The sequence below is a fragment of the Xyrauchen texanus genome, chromosome 46 (genome assembly GCF_025860055.1).
Source record: "Xyrauchen texanus isolate HMW12.3.18 chromosome 46, RBS_HiC_50CHRs, whole genome shotgun sequence".
NCBI classification, from domain to species: Eukaryota; Metazoa; Chordata; class Actinopteri; order Cypriniformes; family Catostomidae; genus Xyrauchen; species Xyrauchen texanus.
In genome coordinates this window covers 18,171,775-18,190,708 of record NC_068321.1, presented here as the reverse complement: position 1 = coordinate 18,190,708, position 18,934 = coordinate 18,171,775, and the positions used below count along the sequence as shown (strand labels likewise).

The 18,934-nt window shown below is 36.7% G+C and overlaps 1 protein-coding gene across 1 annotated transcript in view; it reads right to left on the bottom strand.

Annotated features, from left to right (window-relative positions):
• nav2b (neuron navigator 2b) overlaps positions 1–18,934 on the bottom strand; it is a 51,816-nt gene that overhangs the window by 14,224 nt on the left and 18,658 nt on the right. Inside the window, exons 2-11 of the mRNA XM_052119920.1 lie at positions 14,265–14,394; positions 11,224–11,527; positions 9,235–9,901; positions 7,569–7,961; positions 6,660–6,725; positions 6,127–6,287; positions 5,584–5,766; positions 1,317–1,369; positions 786–809; positions 357–431 (exon numbers count right to left, since the gene is read on the bottom strand). Coding sequence (XP_051975880.1) covers positions 357–431; positions 786–809; positions 1,317–1,369; positions 5,584–5,766; positions 6,127–6,287; positions 6,660–6,725; positions 7,569–7,961; positions 9,235–9,901; positions 11,224–11,527; positions 14,265–14,394 — 2,056 coding nt within the window. The remainder of the gene's footprint in view (positions 1–356; positions 432–785; positions 810–1,316; positions 1,370–5,583; positions 5,767–6,126; positions 6,288–6,659; positions 6,726–7,568; positions 7,962–9,234; positions 9,902–11,223; positions 11,528–14,264; positions 14,395–18,934) is intronic.

The window sequence follows — 18,934 nt, the reverse complement described above, 5'->3', positions numbered from 1 at the left end:
AATCCACAACCTCCAAAGCCAATAGCAATAAAAGTGCATTCGAACCAATAGCAATGTATAATGCTCATAGTATAAAAGACCATCTTATCTCCAACACAGCTATTCGATGTGTATTCCACTGGAAGATGTAATATTTGAGGCAATGTGTTGCTTAAATTTTCCCTGTTAGAATGACATTTAGCAGAAGTTTTGCAACGTACTGTATTTAAGTTACAATGTAAGTGAAAATGCTCCTTATAAGATGTTTATCAGATAGAACTAGAGTGAAAACTGTTTGAAGGAAATAATGGTTTCAATGTATGAGAAATGTATTATGGGTAATCATGCCAAAGGAACTGCTTATGTTTTGTCCTCACATTTGCACTTAGCTGTGTCGTGAGAGCTGAGACTTTCTCTTGAGATGTGTCCAGTTCTCTCCGCAGCTTACGAATCTAAACACACATTAAACGAAAGTCATCAAACACAAGCCATGTTGCTATAAGCTGACTTTTTATGCTAGTTTGGCTTCTCATATAATGAGAGGAGAGGCTGTCCCTTGATCCGCATGAAAGGTAAACTTTGCTTGTAGACATAAAACAAAGATTAAAGAGTAGTGATCAATGACTGTTACTACAAGATCACTTTAACAAACAGGAACATTTTTACATTTTTTAATGGAATTACATCAAAGTGTGTTTACAATTACAAAGAAATTGAGAATAATAGGGTTGGGGCAGTCTATATATTCATATGTGTGACACACTCAACAATTTACTTTATATGAAGTGAGACAATGGTACTCTTACCTCCGTATGAGCCTTTTCCTCTGGCTACGGATGGAAGAAGAAGATGATTAATATTATTAATTAACATTTCTGAGCTATTCTTAAAAGTGAGCGAACATCATCTAGTTAAGCCTGCAAAATATAGAGTTTGCACAAACAAGCTTCACCACTAAATTAGCTCTCATCAACTAAATGCTGATTTTATTGTTAAAATTGTCTTTTTCATTAGCAAATCTATAAAAAAGTTTCTTTGAAGTAACTAACAAGAATTCCACCTGGCTGCATTCTCATTTTAGAGTACATTTTATTGGAAATAAATGTGTATCTGCCTATGCATACACAATGTATAATAATTATTTAGTCTGTTTTCCTGTAAGATAAAAATTGTCCATTTAAATCTGATAAAATTTAGATGTGTCAACTTTTATGGAAATACAAGCATATATAGACATAGATTCAAATACATGTTTTTATTTGATGGGGTTTTTAAAGTTGATTATGAGTCAGAAACTCAGCTCGTTTAGAGTTTAGCTTTTATAACTCTTGACTCACCGTTGAGTAAACTGAGGACGTGCTGGATACCAGAGACAACGATGAGCCATGAACTGTGGAGAAATGGAAAATAACCTTTATTTAAACAATTATTCAGGTATCATTCAGTAACATGTGAGTCATTTCAAAGAATAAATATGCAAGTAGTTGGATAAGCTAGCCCATGCTGAAAATAAATTGTGAAATGCCTTTAACTTTTGAGTGGGCTGTAGTTTAGTAAACAATACCTAAGAAATAGTTTGCTGGTATGGTAAAGGTACTGTGGCAATAAAAATATGTAAACCCTTTGGAATTAGATGGTTTTCTGCAATTAGTCATAAAATGCGATCTCATCTTTAATCAAAGTCACAAGCAATGGCGAATTCCCAGGGCCAGCAAAGCCTTCTCTGCTGGCCTAACATGCCAAATAAATAAATATTTGTCATCCTTTCATTCTCAATCACCTTTTTGCCTATGAATTTTTAATCACTTTTCACTCTTAAATAATCTAGAAATGGCGAAAAACGAAAAGTTTATCCAGTCAGAATTTATTCATTGATGCTTACAAGCAAAGTGTGACATCAGTTTCACAAATCACATGCCCAAAGCAGCGCGTGAGTCTGAGCATCACCATGTAAGGCCTTCAGAATTTCCACAGAATCCCTCAACAGTGCAAATTAATGGGCAACTAAAGTCACATTGCCAGATTCATCAGCCAATCAGATTGATTTATTTGTTCTTGGTGGGTGTGATCTTTAGGATATGTCCCGGTCGAGGCCTTCTAACCGGCTTTAAGAGTGAAAAGAGCGAAAAGTGTACGATCAAGCTGTCTGAAGAGACGGCTGTCACATCACCACTGAGAAAGAGATCCTTTTGAACTTAAAAACACGAGATGTTCTGCATGACCAGTGTGATTGCTTCATTTATTATACAGGAAAGGAGGACTGATTTTCACTTCAAGGCCTGTGCAGAAATTCTCAACTCTGATTTTGCCGAGATGCAGGGGCATGATGTTATACAAACATGTCGACACTCAGAGAGTTATACAAAGTGAGTTAATTACATTAACTTTATTAAGTAATATCGATAAATGAGTTTGTTTCCACATTACAAGCTCGTTTAACAAATGCCTGTAGAAACAGGTGTATAAAACATTATAATCGTACACCTGAAGCACAAATGCTAGCGCTGCAGCATTGATTATCAGTTGGGTTGCTAGGAGACATCTCTAATGAGAGTCAAACCCCTGCTAAGCTAACGGGAGCATTGCAGTACCCTGACAAAACACAATTTATTGCAAGCAACAATTAAATCGCAAATATTATTAGATAGAGTTTTCCAGGTATTATAGACCTCCTTGGTAGATTCATTTGAAAAATTATGAATATTGAATGTCCGGGAGATGTTCATTTAACAGAACAGTCATGCTGTAGTTAAAATTAGGCTTGCTTGAGCATTATGTGTTCTTTAAAGTTCTGGCTTTCGTGTGTGGACGTGTTTTAAAAATGTCAATTGTTATTACAGTACTTGTTAGCTGCGGCATAATATATGATGCCAAAAGGCATAGGGTGTCTTAATCATTGTGAAACTGTGTTTTCTTAATGGCATGAATCACATTGATGGCCTAGACTGTAAATGCACAGCCCGCCACTGGTCACAAGTATAGACAAACACAATGCGCTTAAGCTAACAACACACAAACAATTATAATCTTTCATGTCTTTTGTCTTTATTGGAGAACATGCTTGCTTAAGTTCCAATAAGTCCTTCACGTCTTTAGCTGTCACTCTAGGGTTCTTCTTTACCTCACTGAGCATTCTACAGTGTGCCATTTGAATCATCTTGTCCGGACGGCCACTTCTAGGTAGAGCATCCAAAGTACTAAATAATTTCCATTTATAGACAATTTGTCTAACTGTGAACAGATGAATATCTCAGCTCTTCGAGATAACTTTGTAACCCATTCCAGCTTTATGAAATGCAACAATTCTTGATTTTAGGTCTTCTGAGATCTATTTTTGCGAGGCATGGCCATGTCAGCAGGCGCTTCTTGTGAATAGCAAACTCAAAATGTTTGAGTGCTTTTTATAAGTAAAAGTAGCTCTAACCCACACCTCCAATCTCGTTTCATTAATTGGACGCTAGATTTTCCAACTCCTGACACTAATTATCTTTTGTTGACGTTATTAGCCTAAAGGTTAACATACTTTTTCCAATCTACACTATGAATGTTTAAATGATGTATTCAAAATGTACAAGAACAATACAAAAATGTGTGTGTTATTAGTTAACACAGTTTGTGTTTGTTCATTATTGTAACTTAGATTAATTTCAAAATATTTAAACATAAATGCAGGTAATTTGAAAGGTTTTACATACTTTTTCATGCCTCTATATATCGTGTGCTTTTATTTTATTTTATTTTTATTTTCACCAAACCTTAGGAAGAACAAAGGCAATAAAAGCATGTCAAAATAAATGTAGTAGGAAAATTATTTGTGGATGAAAGGGCATTCAAATTGCAATTAAGATACATGGTTCTAAAATCCCTTACACCACACTACAACATACATACTTACAGAATTATGAGTTCAATTCTTCCTTTCATTGTTTTCTAAATGAAGAAATAACTGTATAAAGCTGTACTACACTAAACTGCCTTTGAGGCTGCAACATTTTTAAATGATAAAAAAAAAAGCGATTAGCACATTATGACTAATCTCATGGAACAAATTATTTCTTCACAGTCAAGAGAAGCTCCTTGAGGGGAAGTTTTAACCTATGGCATAAAGCCTCCAGTGAACTTTAGCTTTTTTTAAGCAAGTTGTTTTTTTACCATTGAAGGGAAACAGGCTAATGCTCTGGAAGTGAATGACTTCGAACTTAGATTTCTAGTCAAGTTTTTTAAATGACAAAGAGAAAGCTGTGATGATGCAACAATCTCCACTAGCAAAGCCGTCCTAGTCCTACCATGTTTTATCATTAGGTAACACTACAATGATGTTCTATTTGTTAACATTATTCAATGCATTTGGTATCATAATCTAACAATGAATAATACATTTTACAATATTTATTCATCTTGGTTAACGTACATTTATAAATATATAATTTTAAATGTGTAGTATATGTTAGTTAATTCAAGTTAGAATAAAGATATGGATCAGTACTGCAATCAACAACTGTGTTCTTTTAACAAGCCTGAACAGCACTGCTAAATGTAGTTCCAGCTTAAGCTCATGGGCACATTGAAATCAACACCATCACTATCTTAGAAAGACATGAATCATAACGAAAGAGACAAAATGGAAAGAAAGCACAAGAGAGCCTTAGGACAAGTGGTGAAGGGCCAAGGCAGGAGAGTTAATCATCAAATCAAGTTTAACTGCAGTTAAAGGCTGCCAGGCCAACAAAGCCATTCTTTGTTTATGCTTTGGCGCAAGTAAGGACACATGTTAAAGCATGACATAGTCAAAAGCTATAACATTAATAACAACCTATCATTTAGTTATTAGCAGAATAGAACAATGCAGGTCTATTTGCTCTTTGGTAAAAACATGACATTATGGAATGGAGTTGGGTTGGTGAATTATGTAAACACAATCAAAAACTAGATGGCACTGATTAAAATCAGTAGTTTTAGTATGATAAATTCCACTAAATTCAGTCTCAAACCACTAAAATGGGTTTTCTCCATGATTTTTCCAGTTACTTAAAATAAAAATAATAATTTAATAGTGCAATTTATTGCCAATAAATTATTTTAGAATTGAATGTAACTAGAACATTTTCAATTCTCAATAGAAATTTCAATTACTTTTAGGCCTTTTCCAAGCCTAGATTTCACAGTTTTCAAAATCTTAAATATTTCCAGGCTTTCCATGACTGGGGGAATAAATGAGTCAAAAATGATTCAAATCAGGCTACAATAAACCAAAATCACTCAACACAAGCAAAAACAAACTTGCATCTGATTTTGTGTTAGAGTATTCCAGGGGCCGGATTTAAGAAAATATTGAGTTATTACGATAAATTATAAGTAGTTCATAAGAGGGTATATAGCAATAAATGTTGATGCTAGGAGAAAAAGGATAAGGCATTATTAAGCAGTATTTTTGGGAATACAAAATATTCTTAACTTAATTTAATATTCTTAAATAGTAGTTACAAACATTTTTTTCTTAAGAATTCTCTGTGAATTGGGCCCCAGTTTGTTTCATTTTAAGTAATCAGGCCACTGTATACAAATATACACAAGTATCATTCCGAAATGGTTCTGAAGTCCCACCTTCCTCTAGACCCTCACGGAATGATCCAGAGCTGCTCATGGTCCGACTCTTCTCTTCAAGGCTCATCGAGGAGTTCCGCAGTCGTGGGTCACTGTATGGGTCGTATGGGCTGTCGTGATTGCCCTGACCATTGGTGCCACGCAGAGTTGTCAGATGAATCTGCAAACCTGAGGTGGGACTGCCTGGAGTGAGTGTCAACACAGTGATCAAGGTTAACTAAGTTCTATGACTGAAACTCATATCATGTTCATGCACTCAAAGTTAATGGTAAAGCAGCAGGGATAGGATAGTACTGTAGTTGTTAAAAGTACAAGAAAACTATAAAAGCAAGATGTCAATATATTAGAAGTGAGATTAATTATACTATAAAAAATAACCCTTGTAAAGTTTGAATCCTGCATTGAGCCAGTTAACTCCAGTTTAGATTACGCTGAATGGATTTACTCAGCAACTAGGTAATATTGATATCCCATTTTTTTTTTCCGTTTTACATATTGGAAAAGACAGCGGTTCTGTATAAGTTAGTGTTTGCTTGTGTTTACCAAGTGTGGCAAAGTTGAGCCGTGTACCAGAGGGCGAGCTGAGTGCAGAGGCAGGGGTGAAGGGCGATGAGCCAGTCAAGTTTGGGAGCCCAACAGCAGAGGGGGAACGTAGCCAATCATGGGCCTCCTCATGACCTCTGTTCTGAGGCACATGGGCATACCTGCAGATTTAAAACAGGTGTTTGACTGTGTGAGACGGAGTGCTCTCTATTTTCACACTGTGCATTCACATGAAAACAGGTCCAAGTAAAATGCCACAACGGCAGAATAAGCATTGCTATCTAATTCATTATGGGATACCGAAATTCCAAGTCTACTTATCTGGAATCCCTAAATTATTTACATACTACAATAACCACGTAAGCAGGCAATGAACCAAAGAAACCTACTAATACAAATACACATTACAAATAATAAACTAATATAAAGAATCCAAACCATTTAACAAAAACTGCATGTTATTCACATATTGCATACAAACAAGAAAACAACACAAAGTACAGTTTGATCACTAAAACACTGGTAAGCTTTACCTGTCCTGCTTCCGTGGCAATGTGCTGTGGGTTAATTTAGGGCTAGCAGATGGGGAAGACATAGGACTATAGAAAGGGTACAGGGGCAGGCAAAACAAAAAAGGGAATGAAAGAGATAGAAAGATAAAGAAATGATTAAAGTGGAATAAATGAAAAGGAAGAGAGATCATCAATGGAGATATAAGCCCTACTTTCAAGTCACAAATGGCAGAAATAATGACTAATTTTGGCATGATGTTGGCAAGCTTCAAAACATTATTGTGAGAGAATGAAAGAGGAACGAGTGTCCGCCACTGCATTAATGAAAGAGATGGATGAGCATAAAATGCATGTACTTTCAAAAAACATGGTAAAAGGAACATATTACAGTAAAAGAGCCTTCTGTGGTTATCCAAAATGTGATGTATAAGAGTTGAAGAGTTAAGTCATCACTTACCAGTATATTTACAGTGTTTATGGAAGTGGAAAAACTATTGATTCGAAGTACACAATAAACCAATTGCAGGGTAATGCCCTTGAAACAACCTTGTGGTTTTGACACCTTCAGATTCCTGAGACCAAACTTGCAATCTATGAGCAATGACTTTGAGTCTTTGGGGCTGAATGAGTCTGAATGAATCTTTGGGGCTGTTTAGACCAAATGCGTTCTTACACTAAAAAACCTGATATGCAGCACAGCAAATATAAAAGAAAACAAATGTGCCACTCCTGCGTGAGACAATGCAGAAGTCTAAAAAGGGCATCAAGTGCATATTTACAAAGAAAAACAATAGAAAAACAGCTTAGACTGACACAATAACTTGTTTTGTGTGAACGGCCCCTTAACCACTAGGCTTCCAATACAGCATATGCTTAATACAGACATACAGACATACATAAATTAAAAAAACATGTGATTCCATTTCTCACCTGTCTGAGAAGCCAGTTCGGGTACCGTTAGCCCGATTAACACATGCTGAATGTGTATCCTCCGTTCCCTGGGAAACCTCTGTGGAGTCACTACTGGTGTGGATGGAGCTTTGGGAGAGATAGCCTACTCCATCCCTTCCTACCCAAGGTAAGAAAGCGGATCCTGGTTTGGAGGCCACAGAGGTAAGGGCCTGCTCCCCGTTATCCCCAGAGGGCAGTGTCAGACTGTCACCGTAAAGTGGACTGGTGCACTCGCTGTTGACAGATGGTGTGCCCAGAGCACCACTCAGCTGGATGGAGTTGGCATGGGGATTTGAGATGATGGTGGAGTTTTTCATGTTCTCCATGGTGGTGACTGGGCCTTGCTTGCTGCCAGATTTGCCACCAAACAGTCTGGATGCAATTAGGGAAAGAGATGTAAAATTAGATAAGATGTAAGATTAGATAGCCCCAAAATGTGATCCAATTCCCAGATACACCAAAACGTCTATATGATGTGTGCATTTTAATCTGAAAGAGATATTTTTATAGTGTTTTCTCATCTGCATTACATGTATAAGATGTTTTCTCTTGGATGTCAACAGGACATTCAGCAGATATCTTTGAGACATTTATGATTTAGAATGGATATAAGGCCATGTCCACACTAATACGTTTTTCACAATGTTTTAGCCTTCCATCAACACGGAGACTTCTATTTATTTAATAGCATTGTTAAAGATACTGTAAATGTTACTTTGTACAACCTTCACATTGCATTCCTTCAAAGGCGACAGGAAGTTTTAAGGGATTTAATAAAGCATTACATTGCTACATATTGTTTTGTTTCTTTCCTAAGGTAGACAAATTAATTTTGACAAGAAAATAACTGTAAAGTGTTCAATTTCAGCACTTTTAAAATTGGCGATTTGCGATAAACTGCTAATTAATCACAATTCAAAATTGTAATTGACTGAAAGTACTAGTTTCTACACAAACATTTTAATACGATGCTTTTCAGATTAAACATCTTGGGGATATATGGGTGCTATATGGGATGTTTTCTTTTTATTCTGGTCAATGTCAACAGAACACAAACCAAACAAAGGTTTCCTTCTTTACAAAAGAACATAAGATCAAGAAAGCCTGGCATCTCTAAAAAAAGAGAGGTTCTTAATTTTTTCATTATTACATAGACTGCCTGTTCTATAATAATATCAGCCTATCTCTAGTCTGGTACAAATAACATAAGAGAGGGCAATCAGTCAAAGCTAGAGGGCTAATCAGCTAGAACAAACACAAGCCCCTTAGTCCGTGCCATGTCTTAGAGAAACATCAAGAAGCCAGTATAAGAAGCCCAGAGAAAAAGGACCAGTAGAGGCCTTGCAAACCTCAGAATATCAACCAACATCAAATCACTCAGAAAAACATTGACTTCTGTGAACACCATCCAACACCAAAGGAGAACATTCTGGTGCTCACAAAGCACAGCTGAGAACTGCTGTATAAATATTTGAGGGATCTTAAATGGTGCTTTCATCCACAAGCATCAGAACAGACAAAAAGTGCCATAGAATCTTGCCTCACAAACAGCATTTTTCATCACAACAGTCTTTAAAGCCTTTTTTAAGACCCCATAAGCTAAACTTGCGACAAGTAAATGTGTACTTGGCAAGCAAGAACTTACCTATGCAGGGTTGGCGAGGACATTTCGGAATGCTTTCCTCCTGCTTGCCTTCCAGCTTGGCACTGCATTGGCATCCCGCTCTGAGTAGCTGTGCAAGCCTTAAGTGCCTGCCCTAATGCCTTGCTCTCCACATCAGAGAAGACACCCTTCTCTCGGTCCGTCTGGTTGAACCCTATTGGGGATTTGACTAGTTTGCGACTCTTAGGATTGGGTAGTGTGGCAGTGCCCTTATTGCAAATATTCGGATCAAGGGTAGAGCTGTTGGAGCGGTTAGAACAACGAACAGCGCTGGTACTACTGTTGCCACGACTAGGCCTAGGCAAACTGCGATACTGAAGAGTTGTCCGGGCACCCGGTGGAAGGTATCCATCATCCACACTCGTATTCCGAGCTACAATTCGGCTCCCGGAAAATCCAACTGATTTTGGTATCTTGCCCACTGTAGCTGAGCCACTAGATATCACAGCGCCACTTGCGCTTATAGTCACCATGGAACCTGGGACCTTCTTGAATCCAAAAGTGCTGGTTGGTGTGCGCACAGTAGAATTGGAGGAAAGTTTCTTGGTCTCATCAACACTCATTTGCCGTTCCGAAGGGAAACGGGGATTGCTGTTGGAACGAGGGGAGAGACGTCCTTTCTCTGACACCTTGGCGTCATCGGTCTTACCTGTGGGATAAACAACGACACAGACTGTCAAGTAAAAAATGAAATCATGTTTTCTACAGCTTTGAATACAGTAGAAGGGTCCATGTCGTGACTCGTATGAACATAAACCTTCCACATCTCAGCAAAGGTGTGCAGCACATCCCACATAAGACAATATAAGTGTTATAGGACATGTGATGTGATCTGTGATCAGATAACACATCTCTGTGTTGACTCATGTGTGCCTTAGATTACACATGAAAAGGACTAATGCCTTAGATGAACACATAAAACAGAGACATGGCCTGGATTTACAGTATATTTAAATGTATTTAGGCCATGACGACCCTAAATCATTTTCACTTGAAAACTCCCCCTGTTTTCAGTTCCCTAACATACATTTTTTCCCACTGTTTTCAGTGGAGGAAAACACATTTAAAGTGTGAACGAGAGGCGTAAATGTAGAAAAATCTATGCGTATTCAAATGAAAAGTAGTAGTAGAGTAGGGTGGACCTGCCCTTGATGTTTTGATTGTTATTTGTTCTTTTATTTTTCAGTATGTCTATTTCAGTCAATCTCATTGACATTTAATCCTTATTCTACTGTCTTAATACATAAGTGCCTTGTAGAATTGCCATCTGAGTCTTAAAGACTGAAGAGGCACAGGATCAACTAAAAGTGTCTGTTTTACATGAACATGGGCTGAATCCCATTGTACTTACTTCTACTATGCAATAACAGTATGTACTGCATTAGTAATGGCAAAGTGTGTACTTCTGAGTATGTATGAAGCCAGAACACCAGAAGTAAACATAGTACAACATCATAAAATTGTGTTTTTTTAGCAGAGTCGCATACATACACATCAGTGTATGTCGCATACATACACATCAGTAAACTGGAGTGGTGGTGGTGTAGTGGTCTAAAGCACATAACTGGTTATCTGATAATCAGAAGGTTGCTGGTTCGAGTCCCACAGCCACCACCATTGTGTCCTTGAGCAAGGCACTTAACTCCAGGTTGCTCCGGGGGGATTGTCCCTGTAATAAGGGCTCTGTAAGTCGCTTTGGATAAAAGCGTCTGCGAAATGCATAAATGTAAATGTAAACTGTTGCACCTCCTTTATAGCACTAGAGGTTTTGGGCAATATTCTAACAACAAGCAAGAATGGATGTATACTTTGAAAATCAACCAGAAATAGAATGCTATCTGGGTCCTTTTGACATACTATATTCAAATGTACAATGATTTGTGATGCACCAATCCTAATTTGAAATTTTATATAGTACAGAAATTATGCAAATTGGGATTCAGCCATGCAATAGACCATCACCATTTAAACCATTACCATGTGACTTCAGTGAGCTACAGTTTGTAGGTTTGGTAGCCTTGGTCCTTGGGGAGGTGATGCCCACTTGGCCAGTCATGCCCCGCCTCAAAGAACCTGTCTGGGAGATGGTTGGCGTCTTGCGTCCTGTCAAGCTTTGGTCTAATTCATCAGATAAAACCAAAGACCGGTGAATCCACTTTGATGATGTGCCCATTTTAATGCCACTGTCAGGGAACCCTTCTGAATGTTTAACGTTGTTGTTGTGCCAATTGGGGTTTTTGTTTACAGCACAGTGTTTCTCTGTATCTGTCTGGAGCTGTGGTAGGAAAACAAAATATTAGTTCCTTTAATAGATTAGAATATATTGGAATTTAAAAAGCAATCTATCATTTAGCCTCTGAAGACATGGATTTAACCACTGGAGTCATATGGATTACATTTATTCCTCCTTCATGTGCTTCAAACTTCTGGCCACCATTCCCTTGCATTGTATGGCCCTACAGAGCTAAGATATTTATTCTACTGTTTTAATACATCCACACCAGATGTGTGTGATTTTTACTGTGTGCTGAGTCACAGTCTCATCATCATCATAATCAATATGCAAAAAACACATTGAGTAATGTCTGTAATGATTGAGATAGGATATCATCACCAACAGCTAATTTACATCTTATATTTTCTGCAACACATCACAAAACCAGATTATATGAGCCAGCCCATCACCCAATTACATGGCCTTCCACAAATCTAGCCAAGATGATATTACCCCCTTTCAGAGACATTCATTGTTCAGCTGCTACTGAAAATACTCATGAAAATGATTGCCAAGGAAAGAATGTTAATGGCCTCCAGTTGTTATCGGGCCAATTCCAAAACATTGTTATCTCTACATTGAAACAATAAATCAGTCCTCCACTTCAGCCTGAAGAATAAGGGGAGACTTTATAGGGAAAGAGTATAAGGGTGTGGAGGTGAGAGGTGGCAGATATTTGGCTTATGATTATGTGTTTTTGGGCCACGGCTTTGTTTGGCTCTTTTAGTTTTAAATTATCAGCTGGTACTGGAAACCACTCCTAGCCTTTGAGTGGTGCAAAGATCCAAAACAAATGGAGATATTTGAAGTTGCCTACATGTTTTCTTTTTGCTATGGGGATGAATAAATATGTGATTAAAAGGGACGTTCTGGGTTAAATACAAGTTACGCTCAATCGACAGCATTTGTGGCCTGATGTTGATTACCACTTGGTTACTTTGGCTCGTCCCTTGTTTATTAAGAAAAATCAAGGTTATTATAAGGCACTTACAATGGAAGTGAATGGGACCAGTCCATAAATGTTACAATACACACTGTTTCAAAGGTATAGCCAAAAGATGTAAACACTATGTGTGTTAACATTATTTTAGTGTCATAAAATCCCTTACTAACATTATCTGTGTCAAATTATATCCAGTATTACAAATTAGTTGTGATGACGCCAGTAAGCCCTGCAATCTCGGTAAGCGATTTTATCACACAAAATTCATGTTCACTAAAATCAACAAATACAATGTTAACATTATAACCCCATTCATTTCCATCATTGCATAACTTGTATTTAATCCAGAACATTCCTTTTATCTTAAATATAAGAGTTATGGGGTTTGATGTATCTGGAAGATTATAGTTACATTAAGATTATTATTAAGATTATAGTTACATTGTCAGTGTGTTACCCCTGGCAACACACTGGCAACCACCCACAATGCATTAACATCGTGAGAGCAAATTTAACAGGGGCAACAACTACTCCAAGTTTCTTAAGAAAACTTTTTTTTATTAATCAAATTACAGAATCGAAGGCATCATTTACGGGTGGGACATGTCCCTTCCACTTTTTGCCTTTGCTAATTTAGTCCCTACCACTGTTTCAAATAAATTTGTCATGTAAGTGTAAGGGATTTCTATTTTGTTTGCACATGTTATAATAACCTTATTAATATTCATGAGTTTTGCCGCTTCATGACATCACAACCAACATTCCCCCTAATAAACACTGTCCACACCACTTTTTAAAACAAAGTTACACCCATGTCCAGAATGCAATTATGCTAAAATGATTAGGTGTCAGAACAAAATCATGGGCTTAACATCACAACATTTCATGATGCAAGCTTACTGACTCCAAATGAAATTTTTACGTTTTCAACAACTAATAAGCCACAGGTATCGCTGCAACAACTGGATTTAAAGGGATCACCATGTCTGAACAGGCTAGACAGACATGGTATCTTTAGCCCATTTGTTCAGCATATGTTAACCAGCTCAGAGCTTGTAAATATGATCTATCATTGGGGCAGAGTTGAAAGCAGAAATTTTGATAATGGCCAACCAATGTTTATTGAATCAGAGAGACAATGAAGCATCAGAACAGCTGCCAGAGCAGAGCTATAAATGTCGAGGCCTGTTTTTGATTGTATGTAATGACGTACAGAGATTTTAAATCAAATTAAGGGGCTATTTTTTAACAGGATACTTTTACTACTAGATTCTTTCGACATATTACTCTATGTAACAATCCAAACCCCAATTATGCTAAATTTAATATTCACAGTACACAAGTATGAATTGCAAAGAGTAGATTTATGGTTTTTAAGTGTTCTACGGAAAATGTGCAATGAAGATCTAGACATGGTCATTATCGTGAAATTAAAACTATTACATAGATGAAAATCCACTGATATGAATATATATATATATATATATTTCCATTTACTAACCAACTACAGTTTGCTAGTAGCCTTTTTGTAATGTTATGTGGAATGTTATTGTACAAATACGTCTATCTAGCCTAATGCATATTTACATAGAACTATTGAAAAACAGCACACATGGATGCAAAAACACGCTTGATGTGAACGGCCCCTCAATATAAAGGTTCAGCCTGCTCTTTTAAACTAATTAAACAAAAATAGCAAATTTTTTGTACATCCTTTTGTTTCTCTTGAAGTTCCGCAGATGTTTTTGATTCCACTAAGGCTCTGAAGTTACTTCTAAAGTATCAATGACTAACCTGTTCATCCACGTCCTGGTGTGGAACTGATGGGGTGTTGACGTAGGAGCTAAGGGATGAGCTGGTGTTGAGGTCATCTGTGTCCAAGGTGTCACTGATCCCACTGCTGACTGAACTGCTGTCGTCCCAACTGAGAACAAAGTAGAAAGAAAGAGAAAAGGTTAATTCTTCTAAAATGTATGCAGAATGCTCCACAAGGGGGATATCATGTTATCAATATAGTGAAACTGGGACAGGCAGAGACAAAACAGAACACATGTAGGCAGAATACCCAACATAATTCGAAAAATGGTGGTTATAAAGAGTAGGAATGGAGGTAAAAGTGAGCAAAAAGACCACATCTGTGAAGACTCATCAAGTCTCCACAGACTCTGAGATGTGCACAGGGGCAGCCTGAGTGTAAAAGCCTGCATTCCCATCATGCTTGAGACATTAGGCACGTCTCTCTGCTCCTCGAAACTTGTTTTAATTAACTCTGTGTCTCGTATTCTCAATGCATTCTGCTTTTCTATTCCTGTTTCCTAAAGCGTCCTGCCTGACAAAATCCATTAGGATGCTCAGCAGGGCCCTACCAAAGTCAAATGTACTGAAGCTGTCTATGTTCCAAGAGAAATCCCCTCCTTGAAGTAAGTAGCATGATTGGGTTAACCGTCGAAGAGCTATGAATGAAGGTAAATGTTAAGGAGGGAAAGATTATCAATTAAACATAACTGCATTAGCAGTGTAAAAATGTAAAATCACCAATATCATGCTAAAATAGGTTAATTAATATGCATTATAGAATAAGGAGGTGCCTTGGTCAATATGATGATTGTATCTTTTATTAAAAGGAATAGCCACCATGTTGAGTAAGTGGCCTTTCTTCTCCTCATACAATCTCTGATATTTTACATAAGGACAATAACACATCCATGAACTTATCCATGAACTTAAAATGGAGATCTCTAAAATATGTTTGACAATTATACAAATTTATGGCTTAAGGTGTAGTGGTTGACCAATATGATTTTTTCAGTGGCTGATGCCGATATCTAGAAAACAAGGTGGCAGATAGCTGATGTAATGCTGATATATTAACATTTACTGACATATGCATATTAGATGTAAACAGCATATTTACACCAAATTCACAAGAAAAAATGAAAACAGCAATGTCAATAATCACAAAATGGACAAATATGGGCCACTTAATTGTAAATGTAAATCACTATCTGGTCTTAATCAAAGACAGGGAAAAGGACATGTGCTGATACGAATGTGTGGGATTGTACTAGGTATGCACCACTATGTCGGGTGCCAGTATTTATCGGCCAAATTAAAACCATTAGCATATCGGTAATAAGCATGAAAACACCGATATGAAAATCTGATTTGGTTTATTTATAATGAATTAGTAAAACATTTAATCACTGTAAAAACTGTGAATTCAAATGTACTATTCAGAAATAATAATATCATGATAATGCGGAAAAAAATGGCATAACAGACATGACCGTTATGAAATCGGAACTTACCTATACTGTATGCTACATGAAGAGGGAAACCATCCAAAATGATTTGAAACCAGCAGACTTTGACTTCTGAGATAACGGAATTATATATATATATATATATATATATATATATATATATATATATATATATATATATATATATACTGAAAATGTTCTTTTATTCACCAAAGTGGCATTCAACTGATCACAATGTGTAGTCAGGACATTAATAATGTGAAAATATACTATTAAATATGTTCAGAACTTCTTAAACTACTTCAAAGAGTTCTCATCAAAAAAATCTCCATGTGCAGCAATGACAGCTTTGCAGATCCTTGGCATTCTAGCTGCCAGTTTGTCCAGATACTCAGGTGACATTTCACCCCACACTTCCTGTAGCACTTGCCATAGATGTGTCTTGTTGGGCACTTCTCACGCACCTTACAGTGTAGCTGATCCCGAAAAAGCTCAATGGGGTTAAGAGCCATAACACTCTTTTCCAATTATCTGCTGTCCAATGGTCTTTGCCCACTCTAACTTTTCTTTTTGTTTTCTGTTTCAAAAGTGGCTTTTTCTTTGCAATTCTTCCCATAAGTCTGCACCCCTGAGTCTTCTCTTTACTGTTGTGCATGAAACTGGTGTTGAGCGAGTAGAATTCAATGAAGCTGTCAGCTGAGGACATGTGAGGTGTCTGTTTCTCAAACTAGAGGCTCTGATGTACTTATCCTCTTGTTTAGTTGTACATCTGGTCCTCCACATCACTTTCTGTCCTTGTTAGAGCCAGTTGTCCTTTGTCTTAGAGACTGTAGTGTACATTGTTGTATGAAATCTTCAGTTTTTTGGCAATTTCAAGCATTGTATATCCTTCATTCCTCAAAACAATGATTGACTGACGAGTTTCTAGTGAAAGCTGTTTCTTTTTTGCCATTTTTGACCTAATATTGACCTTAAGACATGCCAGTCTATTGCATATTGTTGCAACTCAAAAACAAACATAAAGACAATGTTAGGCTTTCAGCCAAATAGCTTTCAGCTGTGTTTGATATAATGGCAAGTGATTTTCTACTACCAAATTAGCAATTTAGCATGATTACTCATGGATAAGGTGTTGCAGTGATGGCTGCTGGAAATGGGTCCTGTGTAGATTTTTTAAAAACATACTTTTTTCAAATAGAGATGCTGTTGTTTTTACATCAGTATTGTCCTGACTATACTTTGTGATCAGTTGAATGTCACTTTGATAAATTAAAGTACCAATTTCCTTTCGAAACAACAAAACCTGTACATTATTTCAAACTTTTGGCAGCCAGTGCACACATACATATATATTTGAAATTATATTAGGTAAATGGCAAAATATCTGTATCTGTCTATAGTTTTTTGTTAATCATTATCGTCCAAAACTGTTCATTTCGGTGCATCCCTAGACCGTACAGTACACGAAAAGTCCTTTCATGCTAGTAGCTCACACACAGTGTTGGGAGAGTTACTTTTGAAATGTTTATTTTTTTATTTTTTATTTTTTTTTATTTATCCTTTTATTCAGACTCATGGTCCATTCATACAAATAAAATAAAAAACAATAATACAAATACAAATACACAACAAAAAGTTCCACTACAGAAAACAAAATACATGCTATAAAATGTAATTTGTAATGTATTCTGTTAGATTACTCAAGGTCAGTAATGTATTCTAAATACTTTGGATTACTTCTTTAGTCACTTGTTTTGACTATAAAAACTCTGCCAGTACAGTAAGGCAAAATACACAATTTAATAACACATTCTCTGAAAAACACAAGGTTTATTTCAATTTCTTGTGCTCCAAACTTACTTCAAACGTACTTCTCTGTCTGCTCCTATGAATGTAACACATCATAAGAAAGTGTTTCTCTGCTGTTCAAAGGCACTTTGGATCGCATCAATTCTGTTTAAATATTTTCCATCTGAAAGGACTAAATATTAAATTAAAACACACATATTAAAACCAAACACCATCTGCCCAAACTCCCCCATATTGCCAGTATAGGCCACCACAGACTCAAACAATGCTAGGGGAACTTTATCAACACTGTATGTCAACAAAACTTCCTATCAACACCTTAGGAACCATCTAATCCACACATCTCTAAGGATCATTCAAGCACACCAACCAACCAACCCACCTGAAAGCTCATTCAAAAGCAGTCATGAACCAAGTGTGGTGTGTGTTCAAAATGTTATTAATCTTGCTGAAACATCCACAACTGCCCAGAACCTCTGCAACAGAGTTGAACAAATATTTGTTCTTGATTTGAACAAAGTCCCCATAGTTCATGTCTGTCATACCTAACTCAATAGAACTAATATCCAACAAACTGTGGTGTTGAGGGACGTCTGTGGTTCCTGTTTTTAATGAGCTATGAAAAAGTTGTTCTCATTGGGGCTATTTGTCACTAAAAGTTGTGCTAATGTGTTTGTGTGCTTGCATGTCTCTGGTTAAATAATCTATTTCATTCATCATTTTCTGTATGCTGTCAGATGGTATAGGCGGGAAATGCAAACAAACAGCGAAAAGGCAAAAGGCCCCAAGAAAGGAAACAAATACGAGGCTGAAATTAGTCACTTGTTCCGCTTCAAAAACCCCATGAAATCAAAATATTTTTTTTAGTCCATGAGATTAGATTCTATACAGTTTATATGCTAGCGCACTCATACAAGTTGACAAAACAAACCTAACCTTTAGCAGATATGCACATATAAAATTTACAATTAGTCTCTTCTGGGAAAAATGGGCCAAAAATATTAATGACATTTTTTGTACATTGCTCAACAATGTACCTCCTGTAAATGACTAGCAATAGCAAATAGAAAATCATTGGTTTTTCTAGGCTGTGACTTAAAGTAGAAAGGCAATTTATTGTTTAAAAAAGGACAATCGATATATTCCGACCAATCTTCCTGTTCCAAAAGGAAATACATCAACAAAGGAAAGAAAACTGTGTTTGTCAAAACTTTTCACTGGGCCTTCAAAGACAGTATATTTTAGGCATAGGCTATTTGCACTAAGTGTGATAGATGCTGTTTACATTTAGTGTAAATTGTAACAAAACGTATCTTTTTTTTTTGCACTAAGTGCAAATAGTGTTAATTCTTTTTGCACCCTGGTGTAATTAGTGACAAATACTATTTACAC